General features: G+C 35.7%; 1 protein-coding gene across 3 annotated transcripts in view; it reads left to right on the forward strand.

Moving 5' to 3' along the window:
* The window catches only part of LOC121425111, a 21,268-nt gene extending 2,496 nt beyond the window's left edge, over nucleotides 1–18,772 (forward strand). Inside the window, exons 3-12 of one of the 3 annotated variants that reach the window (XM_041621091.1) lie at nucleotides 182–208; nucleotides 3,291–3,429; nucleotides 4,252–4,564; nucleotides 8,707–9,084; nucleotides 11,952–12,375; nucleotides 13,440–13,541; nucleotides 14,653–14,800; nucleotides 15,271–15,369; nucleotides 15,840–15,980; nucleotides 16,642–18,772. In XM_041621091.1, coding sequence (XP_041477025.1) covers nucleotides 182–208; nucleotides 3,291–3,429; nucleotides 4,252–4,564; nucleotides 8,707–9,084; nucleotides 11,952–12,375; nucleotides 13,440–13,541; nucleotides 14,653–14,800; nucleotides 15,271–15,369; nucleotides 15,840–15,980; nucleotides 16,642–16,770 — 1,900 coding nt within the window. In that variant the 3' untranslated portion in view covers nucleotides 16,771–18,772. The remainder of the gene's footprint in view (nucleotides 1–181; nucleotides 209–3,290; nucleotides 3,430–4,251; nucleotides 4,565–8,706; nucleotides 9,085–11,951; nucleotides 12,376–13,439; nucleotides 13,542–14,652; nucleotides 14,801–15,270; nucleotides 15,370–15,839; nucleotides 15,981–16,641) is intronic. The other 2 variants (XM_041621092.1, XM_041621093.1) reach the window with 2 other exon arrangements.
* The last annotated feature ends 2,612 nt before the right edge of the window (nucleotides 18,773–21,384 follow it).

Raw genomic sequence — 21,384 nt, forward strand, 5'->3', positions numbered from 1 at the left:
TCAAAAACGTCTTCAAAGATTGAACGAAAATCTTGGTTTCATCCCCTCAAAAGTTTGGGCTTCAGATAAATTCTTTGTTCATTGGCTTCTTCGCGATTTTTTTTTTCATTCTGCTGAAATAACAATTTTGATTATAATATGTCTATGATACATATTTTATTTTATTTTTGTATGTGTGTAGGCCATATACGTTTTCCCGATCCAATTCGTAAGTTTATTTGTCAAATAGTCTGTGTGTGTGTGTGTATAGAGAGAAAATATTAGTCTGTCCACGCTTTTCAATTTATAGTTCAGCCATTTTTAATGCAATCACGATTTTGATAGTGCACATTTTTTTAACACACAGCTTTCACTTTGACATGCTTTAGTTATTCACACATTATATTTATACTACATCGATCACATCACGTAGGTGTTCGACTGATTGAAAGAAAATATTACATATCTTTCAATTTGGCCTCTTTGAATACGATTAACAATCTAATATGGTATTACTTACGGCTTTTAAAATAAATCACTCTTGTTTGGGGAGTTTTAAGAGGTATGTCCAGGTTTCTTTAATTAATCTGACGTTTTCCTTGCTTCGTTCTTCAAAATGGATGTTTATTAGATTAATAAATTTGATAATATACTTCTTTTTATAGTACTTTCTCTTCGTACCTTACTGAAGTTGTCTTAATCTCTTGGTATCGGCTTTGTTTGGGATATTTGTCATTATTGTTCCTTTTTCATGATTTTATAGCGATTAGTCTGTGTATAATTTTGTATTGTGATTATCTTGTTCGCGATAACCGTCAGTATGACTTGGATAAATAGATAAATAAATAAATAAATAAATAAAAATATAAACAAATGAATAAGATAGTCCCTGTGAGTTATTTCCACGGGGATGCATGCCCAGTATATCGAGAATCAACAGAGCTTATCATGTCCGAAATAACGCATATTTTTTTATCATTTCTATATTAATTTATTAAACAAATCCGGTCACATTTGTTTTTATCTCTTGAGTCCCTAGATCGGTTTCCACACAATTTTTTCGTATTACTATACTAGAAGCGACCCTTGCAATTGCCTTTTTAAAAATCGCCATTATAAAACTTCTTGTGAAAGCCCCCTCCCACCCCGACTGCCTGACAGTCGGCCTCGTTGATACAGATCAGTCATAGGCCTTCCTACACAAATAGACATAATCATTTGGCATAGGTCATTCTACATATACTTCATTGTAACCATTATAGTGCCATTTTGTAACATTTTAGTGATAGTGTAATAGCAAACTTAAATACATTATAGAAGCTCATTTTTCCTCTAGGAAATTCACAGCAACAATGTACGACCACTTGTGGTACAATAATAAAAATTATTTCATATTACATTATTAACAAATTTAACAAATAACAAATTCAAACAAATGTATATTTATTCATCAAGAATCATTTACAGTGATAATGTGTATAATTCATGATTAACGAATAACAAATTTAAATAAATGCAGAAGCTCATTTTTCCTCTAGGAAATTCACAGCAATTCACAGCAACAATGCACGACCACTGTGGTACAATAATAGAAATTATTTCATCTGCTTGAATTGAGAAGTTTGCCGTGTAAAAATATTGTTTCCGCATTATGTTTTGGTTATGAAGGACGTCGTCATAATAGTATATTGAGAAGGACCCCGCACCCCCCCCCCCCTTTAGATACTCTTATAGATTTATTTCCATTCAGTTTTTCTGTTCTCTCTCTCTCATTACTTAGCATTTCACTGAAAAGCCCCTCACCCCCCCCCCTCGAGCAACATCCCTGCAAGAAGTTAGACACGACCATGACTAGTATCATAAAGATATCAATAAGTTTATTATTCACCGAGTGAAATCAGTACCTCATGTAGTCCTATGATTCATTAAAAAAATATGTATATCGTACAATTGGGTATAAAACAGCATCGTATACATTCGTAATTCCGAAGCTTCATTATTCCGAAGGTTCGGATATTCCGAAGGTTCGTAAATCCGAAAGCGAAATAAGGTTCATTGTTCCGAATGTTCGACAATCCGAAAACGAAATGAGGTTCGTTGTTTCGAAGGTCCGTTAATCCAAAAACGAAATAAGGTTCGTTTATCCGAAAACGAAATGAGGTTCGTTGTTCATTTCGTTTTCGGACTAACGAACCTTCGGAATTACGAACCTCATTTCGTTTTCGAATTAACGAACCTTCGGAATTACGTACCTCATTTCGTTTTCGGACTAACGAACCTTCGGAATTACGACTCTCATTTCCTTTTCGGATTAACGAACTTTCGGAATTACGCCACAAATGTTCGGATTAATTAACCCTTTTTCGTTTTCGGATTAACGAACATCGAGGTAAAGGCAATTTACGTGTTTCGGAATTACGAACCTTCGGAATTACGAAGTGTAACCAAACATCATTGTGTGTGTAAAACATTATACCATTTATGAATTATGTCTGAAAATTGCAATACAATCAGACCTCGCGATCAGAACTTCATATATGCAATCGAGTTAATCATCACAAATATAGTTGCGATTATGCCTCATAAAATTCATTCAGTGTTAGTTGTATGCGAAACCAAATAACCAAGGTCTATAAACTGGCGTTCCCGACCGAATGAATATTGGCGATTGTCTTTATACTCGTAACCTTATTTGTTAGCGTGAAAGTAAAAGTAGTTATTATCATATGAAAATCTTCAGCGTTAATGTGTTGCATTTTGTCAATGCAAAACGATTCCTTATTTCAATGTGAGCTATATCTACATTACTGAAATAAAAACAAACCATAATTTACATTCGTAGAGTAGAAAATGTAGACTTGCAAATTTCCCATATGATATAATGCATTTATCAGAGACAATATTTCATTTACTCTTCATGTTATGAAGAAAACCAAATAAAACACAAATGTATATTCATCGGGATATTTATTCATCAAGAATCATTTAAAGTGATGAATGTAGAATACATTATTAGTCAGGGGAAGCTGCTCGCAAGTGACTTCATAATAATAATATCTTAAAAAGCATTTTTGAGGCGCCGATTATCAACGTCATGAAATTAAATATTTGAATAAAAATTACTACTTTGTCATTTACATGTATATTGATTTTCGCCTAACTGCCAAGAAGCATCTTCATTTTAAGTTTCAGGTTTTCACTGAAACAATCTTGACATCCGAGCGAATTCCCCATTTGTAGATGATTTTTTTTATTGATTCTTAATATGATTTTTTTCTTCTTCATTTAATGATTTATCATCTTTTTCACAGTGTTGAAATGATGGAATGGGTGAAAGGCTTTCAGAAGGTAGCTAACGCTATAGCTCGACGCCCTACAATAACCCGAGATGAAAGATCAAGCACCGATGGTGATGATGATACACAGGTCACAAGCAGGTCAAATAAACCGGTAAATATGCCTAAACAGTGATGTAAAAACGATTTAAAATGGCGCATCATTTTGTGTGATTGAATGTAAAATATGTTTTATTAAATAAATGTAGAGATAATTTCATGTTACGACTGCATATGATAATGTTCTTGCACTATAAGACTTCTGGTACTACTACTATTACCATGATTACTATAGTAATAATTACTAGTACACTGTAAAAAATGACGTGCTAATTAACATTCACAGAGCTTATATAGTGACTGCACTACGAGTGCTGATTTTCTAGTTCAAATTTAAACTAGAAAACCAGCACTTCATGTTGTACAGTGTACTACTACTACTACTGCTACTGCTACTACTACTGCAACGACTACTGCAACGACTACTAAGTACTGCTGCCATTACTGCGACTACTACTACTACTACTTCTACTACTACTACTACTACTATTTCTACTACTTCTTCTTCTTCTTCTTCTACTACTGTCATTACTACAACTACCACTACTACTACTACTACTACTACTACTACTACTACTACTACTAATACTACTACTACTACTTCTACTACTAGGTCTACTACTACTATCACTCAGTTCTACCACCATTAATAATAACAATAAGAAGAAGAATTAATTTATATAGCGCAGCTTTTATATGGATATATTCAGCTGCGCTTGTTCAGAGCTCTTTTTACTTATCTTTTTTTTCAGAGCTCTTTTTACTTATTAGCCGCTTAAGGCCATTCCCATCGCTTACGGTCCTTTTTTATGATTCTGTCATCTGCCGCCACTTCCTTTGCTTTTTTATAATATCGATTATTATATCGTGTTCCTAGAAGCGCCCTGATCAAGATAGCGGCATCGAGATCACATCGCCGAACACTCCCCGAGGCTCGGCCTTGTCAACCGACCAGGGCGACAAGGAAGAAGAGGGCAGGAGCTCCGAGGAAGATGCACCAGTCAACATCTTACCGGAAGCCATCGAGATGGACATCCCGGAAGAAGAATTCGAGGATGATGATGATGGAGGTGGTACTGACGGGGGAGACGATGTCGCCGATGGTGGCACCAAAGGTGAAGCGGGTAGAAGCGGCGGTATCACCGACGAAGATGGGCCATGTCGACGGTCACGAATGGTGTTGAATCACGGTAAGATCGATTCTAAGATAACACCTGTGACCTATCTTACAAAGAGTTGTGATTGATGCAATCAACCTCAACCATGTGCACTATATAGAAATCCGTCGTTGTCATAATTTTTCTGATTGGAATTTTGCACAATGTCCTCAGTACGCAAAAAGTGGACGCACATTGAATTGTCAAGACAACGTTGAAAGTATGATATCCATCATATCCATCCCACCCAATATTGGTTAAAATTTTACTCAGTGTTTTTAGAGTGTATATGTTTACCATTGTAATGAATTACATGTATTCATATTTAAAGCTGCAGATACCCTTCAAGTTCAAGTTCATTTATTTCTTTCCACAACCAAAATACAATGCATACATGTACGATATCAATAAGGTTAAAAGAAAAAACACAACAGGAATAAAAGCTTATGGACAATGAGCTAAAAAGATATCGAAAATATGGGAAAGAGGTGGTCTGTATAGAAGCAACGCTTGTTAAGCACAGATCACCTTTGATACAACAAAATATGTATGATACAATATAATTAAACGTCTGCATTGAAAAAAAAAGCAGATAAGAAGCAAGAAAAAAAAGTATATATACATATATATACAGTAATAACATAAAAAAGAACAACTAACTAGAGTAGGGTAGAGGAAGGTAAGTACACACGACAAAACAGGGGCGGGGGGTACTAATCCAGTTGTCTGTAGTAAGTATAAATGAATAAATAACAGATCTAGCATTAATACTTAAATATCGCTATGAGGATTTTTTTAGTTAGACACTCAGAATCAAGAGTTGAAGAGGAGTTTAGGCCTACAGAGGTTATATACATAGGCGGCGGAAGCGGGGGGACGTGTCCCCCCTAAATTTGAGGAGGGGGGGACGGTCCCCCCTAAATTTGTAGTTGATGACCTTTTTTTTTTTTTTTTTTTTTTTTTTTTGCTTGTCAATTTATTTTCCTACGCGTCTCCCCTAAAATTTTTAGGTTGAGAACCTTTTTTTTTTTTTTTTTTGCTTGTCAAATTTTTTTCTTGGGTTGTCCCCTCCTAAAATTTTTGGCTTCCGCCGCCAATGGTTATATATATATAAGTCTAAAATTATACATTATTTACATTACATATATAAATCCAAGAAAAGAAAAAAAAAACAGTCTATAAATAATCCATATACTTGTAGTAGGATATAGAAACAGAAGAAAAGGAAAATAATATCAATAATGCAGCATGACATGTAGCACGAAATGTCACGTTTCAATGTAGGTGTACAATATACAAAATTTTAGTTTATGTTTAAAAACAGATAAGCTGACACACTGCCTGATAGAATTGTCTAGAGAGTTCCAATATTTTGGTCCAGCATATGCAAGTGAATTAATTCTGAGCTGAGTTCTTACTGATGATACAAAGGACCCGTCTACTATTTCACTGGCATACGATCAATTCTGTCAAAATATTTTACATCATACTTAAACGTCGCAATCGTGAACAGCAATATAATAGACGGGTCTTCTTTCCTTCTTTCTTTCTTTTATGTTTTGTTTTGTCCTTTTTGTCTTGTCTAGTAACCTTTGTGCCCCTGTTCTTTGTAACGTTCTCTGTTTTCGTCCTTGTCCAGTTTCTGTAACTTTCTCCGAGCTCAGCTCTTTTTTTTCTATAATTATTTGTAGCTATCAATGATTACACATGAATTATTTGTTAAGGGCCTATCCACAACAAGCTTTTGCTTTACGTTAGGTCCATCCACTTAGAATCTTCTTTTATATTGTAATTATGCATACTATTTCGTAATGAGTTGTATGTTTTTCTTTGTATTTTGATTGATTTGTGGAAAATAAATGAAAAGAAAAAATGAAATGAATGAAAATCATAATCTAGAAAAAAATAACAAATATGCATTTTAAATATTGGCGGCGTTGCTGGCCTTTCATAGTTGTGGTTGATCAGATCAATCACAGCTATTTGTAAGACAGGGCCCAGTCCTGGGGGCCGTTTCATAAAGCTGTTCGTAAGTTAAGAGCGACTTTAAGAACGACTGGTGACCCTTTCTTACAACAAGAAGGGATCACCAGTCGTTCTTAAAGTCGCTCTTAACTTACGAACGGCTTTATGAAACACCCACCTGCATCTAAAGATTCATTCGAACAGAATCTAAGAAACTCTTTGTAGAAATATCAAAACAGGTAGAGCTCGTGTAATTGTTGAACGATTTAGAACAGTAGAAAGTCATTTCTAATGGGGGAAAAAAACTTCATCACACATTAAACTTTCAATCACATTGCGCGTTACTTTTTTCTGATATTTTGTCTACAATCTTCTCTTTTTTATCCATATACAATACTCTCGTTCATTCCTTAGACCCCCCCTTCCTCTCCCCCCCCCCCTCTCTCCCTCCCTCTCTCTCTTTCTCTCTCTCTCTCTCTCTCTACTGTCTCTCATTCATCCTCTTTCTTTCCAGTCTGTCTTGATCACATTCCTGAGTTTGTTCTGTAATTATAATAATTTTGTTATTTTATGTTTTATTTTTATGATGTCTCCTGTTGGCATTATATTTTTTAATTCTTACCTGTTTATATCAAAATTTTGTTCCAATCTTTCATACTTTGAGGAGCCCACAATATGCAAGCTTCGCTTTCTCGTGGGATCCTCCCGTTTTTCGTAAATTATAAATCATGTTTTGTTGTGTATTCTCTTTTATTATAGCATGTCTATTTTAAATGGATTTTGTAACCTTGGTATATTGTGTATGACATTGTCATGTTGCGATTGTATGTACATGTAATAATGATAACAATAATATAGGTATATTTACCCAGGGAGGCAACTTCAGTTCTGAAAACTGTTCTCTCAGAGGGCCCTGCTATTAGTATTACTTGGTTGTATTTTGTTGAAAATGAAATAAATGAAATGAAATTATTGAAAGTAAGGAATTGCTTTCCAGCCAATTTTCAGGACCTTTTCCAAGCAATAGAAATGCTCTTCCCTTATCTGTATTCGTGGTCTTGGTGGTTTCCGATGGGATCGTTTTCATCATAGATTCCACAAAATTCATACATCTATCGTTTTCTTGAAAATTTAGTGCGCTTTTTTTTGTTCACAAGGGACATTGTGCAAATGTCTTACTAGGAAAATTATGGCATTGTTCGATTTCCATATACGTGACTGAGGTTGATCGAGTCTATCGTAGCCATGGGGCCGATTGCACGAGAGGGTCTTTCCAAGGACCGTCTTTCGTGTCGCCCATCTTTTATGATACGCTATAAGCGGGGTGATTCTGAAATTTATGATAAAGAATAAGATTCGTTAGCTTGCTTTTAAATCAAATTTTATACGATTTCATGATATATCACATCATTTTATAAACAAATATTTTGTTAATTTTAACGGACGAATGAAATATGTTTGCAGGTAATTTATTTAAAATGCGTTTCCCATGGCGTATCATAAAAGACGGGCGACACGAAAGACGGTCCTTGCAAAGACCCTTTCGTGCAATCGGCCCCTGATCTCGATCTATTGATGTTGAAAATTGAACTTTATTCTAAAGACTTTCTCACGAAAATATTTGATTGCTGCAACAACATAAACTTGGCATTATTTTTTTTCATTGAAAATTTGTTTGATGCAAATAACACCCTGTGCATTAATTGTATTGACATAACAAAAATACTATTCTGTTTCTGAAGATAATATTCACCAGTTTATTTTCATATTACTGAGTTCCTTTGCCTTACCAAATCTGTAGCCTACATAAAAGCCGATTACCCTTATTCGTACTTGAAGTATTCGCCTCATATGATTTCAATGTTATTTCATCACTGCCGTTTTATGGGAAGTTTCGTTCGTTAAAATATAGTACAAAGGCGTGTTAATGAGCAAGTACATACGATTAAGTATGACTAACAATAATGTAATGAAAGACCAAGTGGAGCGTATTGTGATATAGACAATTATGGTTTCCTCTTTGTTGTGAAGATATAGTAATTCTTTCCGTTTAAGAAAAGAAGTAAAAATCGCCCCATTGATGTTGATAGCATTCTATATTGCATTTGAATTTAAAGCCAAGAAATCACTGAAATAATTGATGACCAATACATGTTTTCAAACTGCATTCAGTGTCTTATTTTTACTATTATCTTATTGAAAATTACTAGATCGCTATGAAGAGCAGTTTATCAAAAGCAGACCAAGCGATATCCCAAAGTCATCCGTCCTTAAATCTAAGCAAATCTTCGAACCGATCAAGGAAGAACAAGATAGGCCAAAACCGGAACCCAAACCGCGAACTTTGAAAACCGTCGAGGAAATCCGAAAGAACATCGTCACAATGAGATTATCCACGTGGCCGAGCCGACCCGACAGTGAGGGGAAAGATCCGGCTAAGGATCCGGACTATCAAAAGTTCGTCGTCAAAACGGAAAGGAAACCAAGTGAACCGGAAGGGGTTGCCGTTGAATTGGGGAATTTCCCGCAGCTCCCACCGAAATCAAGTGGTTCTGTCGCTAAATGGAAGACTATAGACAAAGTAAAAGGTAATTTCTTCATGTCTTATTTCGAAATTTCATTTAAAGTCACGTCCACCCCAGAAAGGCCTGCAGGAAAATATTTTTGTTGATTTAAATAAATAGAGAGAAATCATACTAGCAAAATGATGAAGATTTCATCAAATCGGATGTAAACTAAGAAAGTTATGACAATTCAAAATTTTTGCATATTTTTCACAAAACTGTGATATGCACAACTAGGTGAGTCAGTCGATGATGTCCATCACTTACTATTTCTTTTGATTTTTATTGTTTGAATTATACATTATTTCATTTTTTATAGATTTTACAATAAAGACCAACTTGAGTGAAACATATACATGTAGTATTAAACAATACTCATTCCACATGTTCAGGGAGGTATTAATCGTTGTTTCACTTGACAATGAGTAGAAAAATAGCATATTCCCTATTTCATATAATAAAATACAAAAAATAATGAGTGGATGACATCATCAGTTTCCTCATTTGCATATCTACCAGGATGTGCATAAACTGTTTTGTCTCACCTGCATAGCAGAGTGAGACTATAGGCGCCGCTTTTTCCGACGGCGGAGGCGACGGTGACGGCGGCGGCGGCGTCAACATCAAATCTTAACCTAAGGTTAAGTTTTTGAAATGACATCATAACTTAGAAAGTATATTGATCTAGTTCATGTAGCTTGGCCAAAAGGCTAATCAAGTATTACTGAACATTCTTTTAGAGTTTCATGTCACATGACCAAGGTCAAAGGTCATTTAGGGTCAATGAACTTAGACCATATTGAGGGATCAACATCAAAATCTTAACCTGAGGTTAAGTTTTTGAAATGTCATCATAACTTAGAAAATATATGGATCTGGTTTATTAAACTTGGACATAAGGTTAATCAAGTATCATGAAACATCCCGCATGAGTTTCACGTCACATGACCAAGGTCAAAGGTCATTTAGGGTCAATGAACTTTTGGCCGATTTGGGGGTTTCTGTTGAATTACAGTCAAAACTTTAAAGGTTTTTGGAGCTGATTCATGAAACTTGGACATAATAGTAATCAAGTATCACTGAACATCCTGTGCAAGTTTCAGGTCACATGATCAAGGTCAAAGATCATTTAGGGTCAATGAATTTTGGCCGAACTGGGGGTATTTGTTGAATTACCATCATAACTTTGAAAGTATGTTGGTCTAGTTCATAAAACTTGGACATAAGAGTAATCAAGTATCAATGAACATTCTGTGCACATTTTAGTCACATGAACAAGGTCAAAGGTCAAAGAACTTTGGCCATAATGGGGGTATCTGTTGAATTACCATCATAACTTTGCAAGTTTATTGATCTGACTTTTGAAACTTGGACATAAGAGTAATCAAGTATCGCTGAATATCCTGTGCAAGTTTCAGGTCACATGATCAAGGTCAAAGGTCATGTGAGGTCAATGAATTTTGGCCACATTGGGGGTATTTGTTGAATTACATGTACCATCCTAGTTCTGTAAGTGTATTGGTCTCGTTCATAAAACGTGGAAATAAGAGTAACCAAGTATCACCGAACATCTTATGCGAGTTATAGTAGTTTTCAAAGTCAGCTCTGCTGCTATGTTTAATCGCGTGATGCAGGTGAGACGGCCAGAGGCATTCCACTTGTGTGAAATTAAGCAAAACTTTTCAGTGTTATGTTTGTTGGATTTTCCTCTTCTTATTCAAATCATTTTTTTGCTGGGGTGGCCTTGTCCTTTAATATTACCCACTAACACTTTTACATCTTAGCATATGATATTTTAATGGAGTCTGTGAGCATATGGCATGTTAAAGAGATACCACTGGTTGAAAATTGTGTGTGTCTTTTTCAGGGGTACACACTAAATCAAGCAAAGCATTAAGTTTTATCAAAATTGGACAGTTAAAAATGGAGTTATATGTTTGATAATCTAAAGTTTTGCATTATTATTGTTTTGTATTTTGTTTTATAAATTATGCCCATTTGTTTTTTCCCCAAAGGGTTAGAAATAGTCATATTTGAACACAAATTTACCACGTTTACTTTCTAAAAGGGATACATGTACATATTTAAATATCTTCTATACAACAGCTGAAATAATTTTGATTTTACAGAAAGTGAGTACAAGATATCATAAAAGATTCATGACGGCATATTGCTGAACATCAAAATTCAACCTCTTCATCACTCATATCTTGTCATATTTTTTACAGGTTTTGCTATCTTTTTTTATAATCTAAAATGTATATATATTCCACTAGGAGATCTAAACGGTTTGGAGCCAAATGTTGCAAACGTGTTCATGGTGTTGGGCACTGTAGCGTCATGGAACCGACAGGTTATGTTGATCGGGGGCTAATGCTTCAACAAATTAATTTTTTTGATTTAAAGTTAAGACCCTGATTGATTGATCAAACTGAAAAAAAAATGAGGACTCACTCCTCGGAAATGATTTGTCATAAACCAACTTATGCGGATATTAGCCGCATAATTTGGTCGTAAAATCGGAGTGGGACCAGAGTTATCCGCATTATTTTGATGCTGCAATTATCCGCATAATAGCGGCAACGGGACCAGATATTGACTTTATGAACGCACTTCGAAAGTAATGCGGATAATTGCCATGGTGTGGTCACAAGGTCACCCTTTTCCAACGCAACCCCATCGGAAGGGGTGTGTGCAGTTGCCATGATAATTATCCGCCTTTTTAAGGACGGGCGCTCGTTAAAAAGTGCGGATTATTTTCGGATTTTGTGAACGCAATTTTTATTGAATTATCCGTATTACTCTTAGGCGGATAATTGGAGGATGGGTTTATGAAAGGGGTATTAGTTAGACTCATCACTAACGCAACTTTGTTCTCTTTATTTTGCCAGACATTGAGAAGCAACTTGGGGGCAAGCCGCCTATAGGTGTGGGTAGGCCTTCTCCTTCTCGTGCTAGTTTGCAAGACAAGAAATTAAAGCGAGCTAGACCAATTCGGGATAGTTCTCTGTATAATGACAACGATGAGGATGAGGCGGAGGAAGAAGCATCGACATCATCCAACCAAGATCCTGAGAGCGAACCTCCGTACGATCGACTCTCGAAATATCGACGGGATAAAAATCAGAATGACGGGAGTGTCGAAGGTCAGGAGGGAAACGAAGGGGGTGTCGAGGTGGTCAATGATGAGGACAAACGATCATCGGGTGAATCTCTCCCTGATGAAGAGAGAACGAGACTTTATACTGATGCTGCCTCGATTCGAAGACGACCTCTCCCACAGCCTAATAAAGAGACAGATTGGAAAAATGTTGGGTAAGTTTATTTTTTTCGGGTGATGGGTAGACCGAAAAAAAAACATCGTGAAGAACTGTACAGAAGGGGAGAAACATCAACTGATGGAAGAGTTTGAGGTATCACAAGCCTAAATAATTTCCCATAGACTCGTGTTTTAAAGTGGCACTTTAAAAAAATCATAAGAAATAAGGAGGAAATTCGAGGGGTGAATGTTTACTACCAGTGGAGAGGATATATGTCTGACATTCCATATCTGACCAGAAACGGGTACCTCGACCGGCTCATTTTAAAAACAAATCGGCATTTATCAAGACTACACCTGACAGGGTCAAATTCATCACCTGAGAGAGTAAAACGGCCCTTATTATTCCGCCATTAAAAAATAGTTCCATAGTGGTGATATATCTTTCCAATTTGGAAAAAAGGACGTCCCTTAATTATACCCTCCCTAGAATCAGTGTTAGATTGTCAGTCATATTCATTCATTATTGTCAATCAGCAACATCGAATTTAAAAATTGAGAATGGGTTCCCTCGAATGAATATCATTTGCCTGCCAGTTGTAATTAGGCCCGTTTAACCTTTAATGGGTCCAAGATATGGGATAAAAACCGACAAACATTGAGCAAAGCGTGGAGGCACGAGTGGGGAAAGTAGAAGTAGCAGCCAAACCGTATGTTAAAACATAGATCTAACTAATAAAGCGGGTTCATGCTTTAACTCTGCTTCTCCAAATGTTGTATTTGGAGGTTATGGTTTTAATTGTCGGAGTATCGTAATCGGATAGTCCTTTATCGATCGATGTTTGACATTTGACCCGGAAGGGAAGGGCCTTAAGAGGACGGCATAAAAACATGTTGGTATGTCTTGCCAGTATGGCATAACATCTCCGTTTGTATTTTAGTCCAAGCAGGTAGCTAATGGCTGTTGCTGTCCTATAAACAAGAGTTACCTTCTCCCCCCCCCCCTCTATCTCTCTCACACACATACCCCTCACCCACATACTCTCTTTCTCTGTGTGTGTCTCTCTCCATGTGTCTCTATATGTTTCTAATTCTTGCTGTGTATTTCTTGGTTTCATAGGAACATGGTGTATGAACAATCTTGCCGATCTTGTAACATTAGTGTGGCTAAGAGTGACATCACAAACGCGTTAGTTCTGGTCAAAGTTCACGAGGAAGTTATGTAAGTACTGTTGATTCAAGTTAGGATTTTGAAATTATTTTAAAGACGAACCATACAATGGCGGGTTTTACACTTTGTAATTGCATAATTGCATTTACAAACATGTCGATTCCGCTATCAAATTGTCAGACCACACTTACTTGTGTGTTTGTAATGTAATAAAAAATAATTTGCATAAAATTCAAGCTGTCCTGCTTTCAGAAAGCCTGAATAACAGAAGGGGGCATTTTCAAAGCATTCCACAAAAAATAAGGCACGTCCACTAGTTTTCACATCATTTAACGAAACGTTTATTCATTTAAAAGAAAATCAAATCTATGTGTTACTTTAGTCAGGAATCTGATAGTTTAAACTGATATCGATGAAAAAAATAAATTTATTCATCTGGACTTACTTGTTGAAGCAGAGGACAGTTTCACGCCCGATCCGGAAGCTTCTTCAGCTCTTCTGAACTGGCGGGAAATCGTCGTTGCCGATTGGCGCTGAAGCACCGTCGATGTTATTGTCGTGAAGACGTCGTGGAATTTTTCGGATTACAGGATTGTAAATCCGAGAGAGGTTATGTCATAATCCTCCTCCTTTGTTGAGAGATGGGTTCTCTGCGTTGACGTAGACCGCCTCACGGACCACCCTCTCAAACCACCTCAGGTTCCTTGTCTAGGATGAGCACGCCTTTATCTTTGAAGTTGTGTTTGGACGTGTTCAGGTGGGAGTATACGGCAGAGTCGTATCCCGATGCGCCGATGTTGATACAAACGTTTGGTTTCACCAATATAATTAGCGCTGCAACCTGTCTCGCTGAAATCTGATAGTTTGATATTTATACTGCTGGTTTGTTAGAATCATTAGACTATTAGACTATTAGATTATTTTATTTCATTCTTCAATATTTTTTGTATAAATAGTATTAATTTTCGTAGGAGGTTATCCTTCATCCGCACCCCCACCCCCCCCCCCCCCCCCGTCTTCGTGTTTTGTCGACATATTATCACCATCACACTTTGGTATGGCCTTAAGTCATGAAGTGAAGATTCATCGATTGTCCAATCAAGATTAAGAAACAAACCGACCATTATTTGAAATAAACCCCCTTTTTCTTGAATACTTTCAGGATTGCTGGCTGGAAGAAAGACGTATCGGATAAACTACACGGCAAGCTGCACGTTGGTGACGTCATATTACAAGTCAATGACACCATCATCAAAGACGCCGGTCCAGACTTCATCAACATCCTCATAAACTCATCTGCCAAAAATGAAGTAAGTAATAGATTTTGGGATTTGAGGAACATTGGCGTAGTCACTCAAAATTTTGAGACGGCATAGCATGATGCCGTGGGCAAACTTCATAAAAAATCGCGAGCGAGCGAAAAGGTTTGGCCTTTTTTGAAATGTTCAAAAAGGTACAATATTTTCCTTTTTTACCTTTAGTTCCCCACCCGTCCCTATTACATGCCCGTGGGGGGAACATCAGTTTGATATTATCCGTAATGTGAGAACAAACAATGGCTGGCAGTAAACTGGAAGCTCAATGCACACTGCCTTATAGATGAAGCGTAAAAGTAAAGCACCGATTTGGGTTCGGTATTTATTTGGTTATGTATTTGGTGCCGAAAAGCCGGTTACTGTGCAACCGACGCGTCGCGACGTCTGGAACTGATATTCCATTGAATAATCATTTCATTATGATGCATATAGTAAGATTAACATTTTTTTATATATCGAAACAGATCAATTTAGTGATAAGACGTCTGCCCCATGCCTCCATCAAGGAACTAAATAAGACTGACGAACAGACAAGTTGGGGTCTCGAAACGCACAAAAATGAGGTAGGATTCAAACTTCTTTCTTCGTTTCATAGGTTTGTTTGATTCTTTCATAACAAATGCGCATGATATAGTTCCCCTTATTTGAAATGCTATATGGATGTGATGACCTGTACGAAACATTTAATCCTATGTTTGATGGTTTATGAACATGATAAATTATGTTTTCACTTTTGTCTTATTAATGATTAGACGTAGGTCTAGTTAGGTATTTAATTTTCCAAATACATTCGTCGAGGAAAATTAGTGATTTTGAGTCCCAGCTATCATAATTGCCATTAAATTGTATACTGATAATTATCAAAGAAAGTTTGTGATGCATCTACTGGCCAGGTTTAATGTTATAATCTTGTATGACTTGTGCAAAACGAAGTCTTGACCATGTGCGTGTGTTGGGACTGTGCAGTTATTCATGTTCCTATCCGTTTATTGCAATTATTTACAAATAATCTTTCCAATTTCCTCTATTTCAGATACGAGGTGTGAGCGGCCCAGCCCTGGAAGGTGGTATCACGCCGAAGACATCGGGTGTGCTAAGCAGCAAACAGTGCGAATGGGTCGTCACTGAACTTGCACACCAGCGAATTCCTTTAGTCAAGTGCGCACAAGACGAGGTAAGTTAAAACTACTTACCCTATTCGGTTTTTCCCCCTTCAAATAATCAATAATACTTATAGATTTATGGTTCAAATATTATGAATCAAGTAAATTAATGTGATCCATAATCGAGTCATTGGAATTGAAACTGTTAATGTCATTCGGAATGTCAGTTTTGAATTCGGTATTAGCTTGTCCAATTTGACTAAATGTGACAGATGTGCGTTTACCCTTATGCATCATCCACTTGTCATCATGGTTAATCTCTTATTTGCCTAGGCAATACTGCTTTTCCAATAATAAAATGACCCGGATTGTCAGTTAGTCACTACTAAATCACAATCCGGGATAAATAAATCCAAAGGAGTGTGGCCTCATCTAGCTATTAAACATCAAGGGCCCGTTTTCCTAAAGACTTGTATAAAAAAAAATATGATAACGTTCCCATTACAGTAACTGTCATAGAAACATTGAATATGATCGACTACAAAGCACTGTTTCTTTGGTAATTACCAAAATAGCAAATATACCGTAATATCATTTTTAAAAGTTACACGAGCTTGCCTAAAATCCTTCCTTGTACCAATCCGACACAGCGATCGCAGGTGATGTATACCTCTTGAAGATATGGGAGAATGTTCACACTGTACTATTCTACTTTTTGCTTCATTCATCCAGGTCAAACAAAGGCTGGAGAACCTTTCCAATGAGAACAACCTTGTCTTGATCATACAACCACGTGACCTAGTCTCAGAGTTACGAGAAGGGTTGAAACGAACTAAGCACCCTTCACAGTACGACGTGTGAGTTCCGGTTACGTGGCGATCGATCCGCTTACCCGATCATAGAGCGAGTCATTGGACAGTGTGTCCGGTTAGGCGTCTACATATTCAGTTATTTGGCCAAACTGATGGTCTTGATAGCAGTTCATGAAAGTTACATCTTTGAATTTTGCCATTGAGAAAGAAGGGTCATTTTTTAAAAATAATAATGTAACCGAAAACAATACTCTCTTTTTTCTTGAAAAGGATGATAGGCCTAATGAAAGAGGAAATATAGGTCCTATATTAGGATATGATGTGTGGATGCATAATCATAAATTTTTTCCTCGAATATATTTGAATGTATTTCGAATGCATAATCATAGAATTTTTCCTCGAATATATTTGAATGTCTTTCGGAAGCCTTAGATAACCTTTGAGGAAAAGGACGACCGAATCTACAATACGCAGGAAAAGAGAAGGTTCAAATTCGAAATTGCAAATGTACAATGACTTGATTACAAAATGTGTATTTTATATTTATTTCATAATGTTGGTTCTTTATGCAGGTTTTGTTGTTTATAGCAAATGATTTCGAATTTCCTGGAGAAATTTGCAAGTTTGTATTATTTTAATTCGTGTATAATGACATTTGATAAAATCATCAGTTTAGAAGAAAAAAAACTTATGTAGAAACGTCATGATAGTATTTAAAGTGAAACCTGACACATTCCGAAAATACCTACTCATGTCTGGCTGATAACAGGATGAAAGACAATGCTGCGTCTCCATATTCTTAAAATAAAATACATTTATACTGCATTTACAATGACCAATTGAATATATTCAGTTTTTGTTAATTCATTCATGTTCAGGATAATGTTTTATGGAGGAAGTCAGTTGGGAATTGGTTAATTGAGAACATAATTTATGATTCATCTGTGTGACTCTGGTCCCCATCCAAACCTGAGATTGCGTTTTTTCCCGCCATCAAACCCATAATGACATAATAAGGATATCAAGATGAATTTCCGATGAAATAGAAGACAGTTTTGTTTACAGGACAATGTACAAAATGTTTAACAGTTTAAGGAGTCTTGGGGGCATCATAATCTGATGAGGAAGATGTTTTTCTCACAAAAACCTATATTACAAGCTGAATGATACCGGATAAAAACGTGAAGTATAAGTGTACAAATTTGGTGAAATAAATCTTGATGAAATGCGCATGAAAATGCAGAAAGGGAGAATAATGTGTGATAAATGGCAAAAGCACGGAAATGAATGACCAAGTAATGAAAGAAGAACTTTTTTCATGAATTGAAATGATGCATTAGATTTAAATCGATGCAAAGTATGCATCCATGTTATATGATGTATGGACCCCGATTTCATGGAGTGGTCCTGGGATAGGTTGCCAGAATGTGAATCTGAATTTGGGAGTTCGAATCCTATCGCAAGATCCATCCAACGAGGTGAAACGAGTATGTTACCTCGTACAAGTCGTAGAGTCCAGCAGCTTGAGTTCGATCTATTATAATGATAATAATTAAAATCTATTATAATTTTGGAGGAATTATCATTTAATTTAATTGATCATTAAATTATCATTTGCAGTTGCGTATAGTTATCATCCATTGATATGATATGGCAGGCTTACGTCAATAGTCTGACAAGCAAAATGAGGAAGCAGTTATGTATCATTTTTTTTATTCTACTGTATTAAAGCATGACTAGATTATATTTTTAGATACAGATACATATTATTTAAGCAGTGTTTAATATGTTATTATTTTCGTATCTCATTATCAGATGAACCGTACATTTTGTGAAATTCTTGAATGATAATGATTCCGTGCACTTTGGAAAATGATTATATGAAATGGTTAATTTGAATGTTTTAGGTCAGAGAACCAACAACTTTAGTTTATCAATAATTCTACTCGTTGTTGGTTGACAAGGCTTATGGTAAGGATGAAAATTATTTGATATTATGAAAAAAATACTTTCTTATTAAAAAGGTTTACAATATTGTTATTTCAACACTATTCCTGATGTTATTTTCTTGTTTGCCTCTAGTCATTGTAGTCTTAATGATACATCCATACAATGAACAGAATACGACGGTCTATTTGGAGTTTGTAAGAATGGTTTCTCATCGCAAAAAAAATATTTTCTTTTTGTAATAGCCTTTCTAAACAGGGACGAAAAATTGACACTAAGGTAGTGATAAAAAACATGCAGAAGTATGGTATGGAAGCTTAAAAGTGCCATCCAGATGTTCAGATAATCATCTCGTCATGTCTACAATGCTTGGAAAAGATGGTGAGATGACAAGATCTATGGTATCTTCATGTCTACATCCAGTATGAGAGATGATGAGATGACATGATTTTAGATTTCATTATTTCTTTTTTTTTCCTTTTTTTTATTTCATTTCCATTCAAAACATAATACAAAGTAATATAAAACAATACAAATCAAATACAATTTTACAGAAGGGCATTCTTACTTCGTAAAAAAAACAGTATAATATAGAGCATAAATGGATATGGAAATGAGGGGGATCCACTAAAAAGCAAAGCTTGTAAAATTGTGGATCCCCCTTGGAAAAGAAGAAATTATAGTCGACTTACTATATGCGTACATGCATGTATTACAGGAAAGAAAAAGAAATCATATTGACGGAAACATAAAAACCGAACAAATGCAAAGCTTTTCACACAAAGAGGTCTTCGTTGTAAAGGATATGTTGCGCAAGACAGGAAAAAAAACAGAGAGAGGGGATGACAAGACGTAGAAGACAAGACAAAACAAGAGACAGGACAGTACAAGACAACTAGTTTTTAAAAAGGAGTAAAACTAAGAATGGGAAAGGGCTGACCATGAACCAGCTTGATCTGGTGAAATAACAAAGGATATGACTGGACAATATAGATGAAAAAAGATAAAAGTGAAAAATGTAAGGATTATAATCAAGATAATGAAGTGTTAGTTCCGTTGCGAAGAATTATAGGAATTAAGCAGGATACGTTTGAGTTTACGTTTGAATGAATTCAAGGAGACACTGTCTTTAACATTATTAGCGAGTGAGTTCCAGAATTTAGGACCGTTGAATAGGAATGTATTTTTGGCCAGTAAAGTTCTGTAAAGTGGGATGTGAAGTTCGTCAGAGTGTCTCGTGGGGTAGTTATGATAAAATTGATTTTTAGGGAACATGGCATCAAAAATATGGGGAAGTGCATTATTATTATAACTATACATGAAGTGCCCTAACTGTAGTAAATACAGGTCTTTGACTTTCAACAGTTTACTTTCTAGAAAAAGTGGGTCCGTATGAGAACAGAAACATGGACTATGAATAATACGAAGTGCTTTCTTTTGCAAAAGCAACAATTTATCTAATAAATATTGATGGGTATCACCCCAAATAAGAATCCCATAGTTCAAATAAGGCAAGATTAAGGATGAGTAGAGCATGATTAATGATGTGGAGGGAATGCAAAATTTTAGCCTATTAATAATACCGATATTTCGTGAAATTATTTTGGATATATTTTCAATATGATTTTTCCAAGAAAGTTTACTGTCAACTGTTATTCCAAGAAATTTGGTGTAAGGTACCATTTCTAATGGGGTATTATCAAATATAATGTTCATCGGTAACTTGTCTATGCCGATAACTTGATTATGCCGACATGCAAATCCTTTTGGGGAGACGATCAGATGACAGGATCTTGGATCTCGTGGTGTCTACATCTTTTAGGAGCAATGACATGATCATGGATCCAAGACCTTGTCATATGATCATCTCTCCAAAAGGATTTCGACAAGACGAGACCCAAGATCTCGTCATCTGGTCATTTCTTTCCAAGGGATATAAACACAACAAGGTGATTATCAGGACATCAGGGTGGCACTGTTAAGCTTCCATACATTTGCCAATATTGCTCAAGAATGACATGTACTCTCGGATTGTCGCGTTAACGTAGAGTGTACCATAATAATAATAAATAATAATAATTAACATTTATATAGCGCTTAATACAACAGTTTCTAGGCGCATTGGAAAGAGAAAAAAAATATAAAATGGTTTAACAATTGATAAACATTCATGTTTTTAATATTTTTTTTCGAGCCTTAATTTGCGCATTTACTGTAATGGGGGAACACATTAATAGAATCAATTATGTTATTTAAAATACGGACAAATGATAGACAACGTGCATTATTGGTGAAAAAATACATTCAAATGTGTGAAACGTTCGCTTGTGTAATAATAGTAATAACATATTAATTAATTAATGAAAATTGATAAATAAATGGTGAAGTGATCACATCCAGATACAAATGATAAATTTAAGAAAATAAAGAAGTGGAAGAAGCCTGATAAAGACCATAGTGGGGCAACAAGAGAGCTTGCGTGCATGCCTTGGTGAGTGAATGTTTTGTTTGTTGTGTGTGTGTGGGTGAGGGTGTGTGTGTGTGTGTGAAGTTTGGTCTTTAAGCATTTTTATTATAACTGATTTCATTGTTTTCTTTAAGATATATATATGATTCATGATGCTATTAAGTTAGTGAAAAAAAGTGAAAATATGAAATGTAAAGTATTATATGTGATTTGAAATGTTAAATTGAAATGTTATGCAACTTTTTGTTC

Source organism: Lytechinus variegatus, chromosome 12 (genome assembly GCF_018143015.1).
Source record: "Lytechinus variegatus isolate NC3 chromosome 12, Lvar_3.0, whole genome shotgun sequence".
NCBI lineage: Eukaryota > Metazoa > Echinodermata > Echinoidea > Temnopleuroida > Toxopneustidae > Lytechinus > Lytechinus variegatus.